The sequence below is a fragment of the Phallusia mammillata genome, chromosome 1 (genome assembly GCF_965637545.1).
Source record: "Phallusia mammillata chromosome 1, kaPhaMamm4.hap1.1, whole genome shotgun sequence".
In the NCBI taxonomy this organism is placed as follows: Eukaryota; Metazoa; Chordata; class Ascidiacea; order Phlebobranchia; family Ascidiidae; genus Phallusia; species Phallusia mammillata.
The window spans coordinates 16,419,579-16,421,766 of NC_137252.1; the positions used below are offsets into that span (position 1 = coordinate 16,419,579).

Genomic DNA, 2,188 nt, shown 5'->3' on the forward strand with positions numbered 1-2,188 from the left:
CACAGGTAAAAAAATTGTTGGAGTAGTTTTATTTGTTTGGATACATTTCGTTTCCAACAACATAACCCATTTTTATTTAAAGATGCTTTTGAAATAAATGATTACAAGCAAACAAATATTTTTTTCGTTTTTTTTTTCGTGTTTGTGGCAGCCACAGGAATTAGTTGTGTACAGATATGTAGAAAACTCGTTCAAACATAACAAAATTATAAACACCGTCAAATATATGCTTGGACACATCAATACATTACAGCATCAAAATTATTTGATTTTTATGAGCCATAGCATTTCTGCAACGTTAACAGCTACATAACATCGTAACGACAAAGGGGAACGCCCCCGACAAATGCATCAAAGTTCCACATTCCAGTGAGAGTGATTGGGACATTCGGTTTTGTGGCAACCGTCCATCCGACATTTTCACCACGAGACCCAGGAAATCCATTGGCCCACTTTACTTACACTGGTCCGCCGTTAAGACTTTGTAATTGCCCATTCTACACAAGAACTCATATTATTTGCGGGTTGGAAGCTTGTTGTTATTCAAAACTACAGAGAAGGTTATGTAAATAGTTTCACCTGACAAGTTGACCCGAGCCAGACTTCAACGACATTGTTGGAGGGTTTGTCAATGTAGACATTCCATGTTTTTTGAACGTATGTGTACAGTACTTACATTTCTTGGGTTTCGATGTCAACCAGCGTTCCGCCCTGGTAGCTGCAGAGATCAGCTGCTGCTTGCTTGCTTCCACCCGCATTATAGGAAGCAATAATTAGCGGCAGGTGGTAGCAATATCCATTGTAGACGATTCCAGAACAATTGAGCTTGGCTTAAAATAGCGTAAAGTTTAGTGTGTAATAAATAGTTAGATTAATTGAAAAGCATGATGGCCCAGCTTTAAGATCGGCTTTGAACTTTAGACTAATTGAGATGTTTTTGATCTATCGGCACCGGCTTAAAGTCTCTTGGATATGATAAAGCCACCGGCTAACCTCAAACACGACGTTACAGTTTTGAGGGGCATGGGCCCTGGTTGATAACCACTGTTATAGAGATTGGTCGCTATAAAAAGGCAACTACCTTGAACGATCGATTCAATTCTACGATCTATTTCACTCCAGTCAGGTCGACTAGCTTGTCCTGGAGGTCCAACCGGTCCCTGTTTTCCAGGCAGGCCTTGGGGCCCCACTGGACTACCGTTTCCGTTTTGTCGATTAAAAATGCTTTGCACTGATCGGCAGAACATGTAATTTCCATCATTCTGTCCTTTGACTACTACCAGGCTGGTTGAAATTAACAGGCAATACAATAGCAGCATTTTAAAATGTAATCCCATGGTTACTTTTTAAATGTAAAAATATTTTAAGAACAAACCAGGACTCAACTAAAATGAAATGTGTTTGACACTGCACCCGCGCGAAACGCACAAGTTTGTGTTCAGACGATTTATGCTATATGTTTAATGATTTCTAATCAGTGTTTAACACAGCCCTATGGAAGATGTCCTGATTCAAAACATGTTTTTGAGATTACTTTGCGCTTAAATAAATATTGTCCTCGATCAACTAACACAGATAAGAGAGGATTCGTGAACACATCACGTATGGTACATAACAAATAAACAGATGCGCTGGATTGACTAAACGTTTTACTACTTGACTAATTTCACCAAACAGAATACAAAAATCGCAAAAACTACTGCATTAGTCTCGTTCACATTTTGACCTACATGTCAAACAAATCTAAAACTAATGCACATGTCAAATTCGTAGTGGAGGAACGCCGGTTTGACAATTGATCATACAACATGAACATAAATTAATTACTGGCAATTTCATCTGATAAAAATCCCTCAAAGGCACTAGAAACATTAACTTCTGGAAACAAAAACGGAAAACATGTCACCACCATAACTCATTTGAACCAAAAATTTCCTACTCCTGTAGCTCTTAACCTTACCCTTACCGTTTTTATCACGGGGTTCGACGAATCCCGATCAGGGTTTTTATGTCTGTATTTGGGTCAGGTGCGCGGGACCATTCGGACAAGTTCCTGTCCACCTTATGTAATCCCTTTTTTTCACGGGGTTCGAACCCAGGACACTCCCGGGGACGAATCCCGATCAAGGTTTTTTTTTATGTCTGTATGTGGGTCAGGCGCGCCAGACCATTCGGCCAAGTTCCTGCC

The 2,188-nt window shown here is 39.9% G+C and overlaps 1 protein-coding gene across 1 annotated transcript; it reads right to left on the bottom strand.

Moving 5' to 3' along the window:
* Positions 1-223: 223 nt before the first annotated feature.
* LOC145203945 (uncharacterized) lies at positions 224-1,332 on the bottom strand. Its single transcript, XM_080076326.1, has 3 exons — positions 1,082-1,332; positions 677-830; positions 224-497 (listed from the first exon to the last, which is right to left on the bottom strand). The coding sequence occupies exons 1-3, from the start codon at positions 1,317-1,319 to the stop codon at positions 455-457; spliced, it is 435 nt and encodes a 144-aa protein (XP_079932452.1). The 5' UTR covers positions 1,320-1,332; the 3' UTR covers positions 224-454.
* Positions 1,333-2,188: the final 856 nt, after the last annotated feature.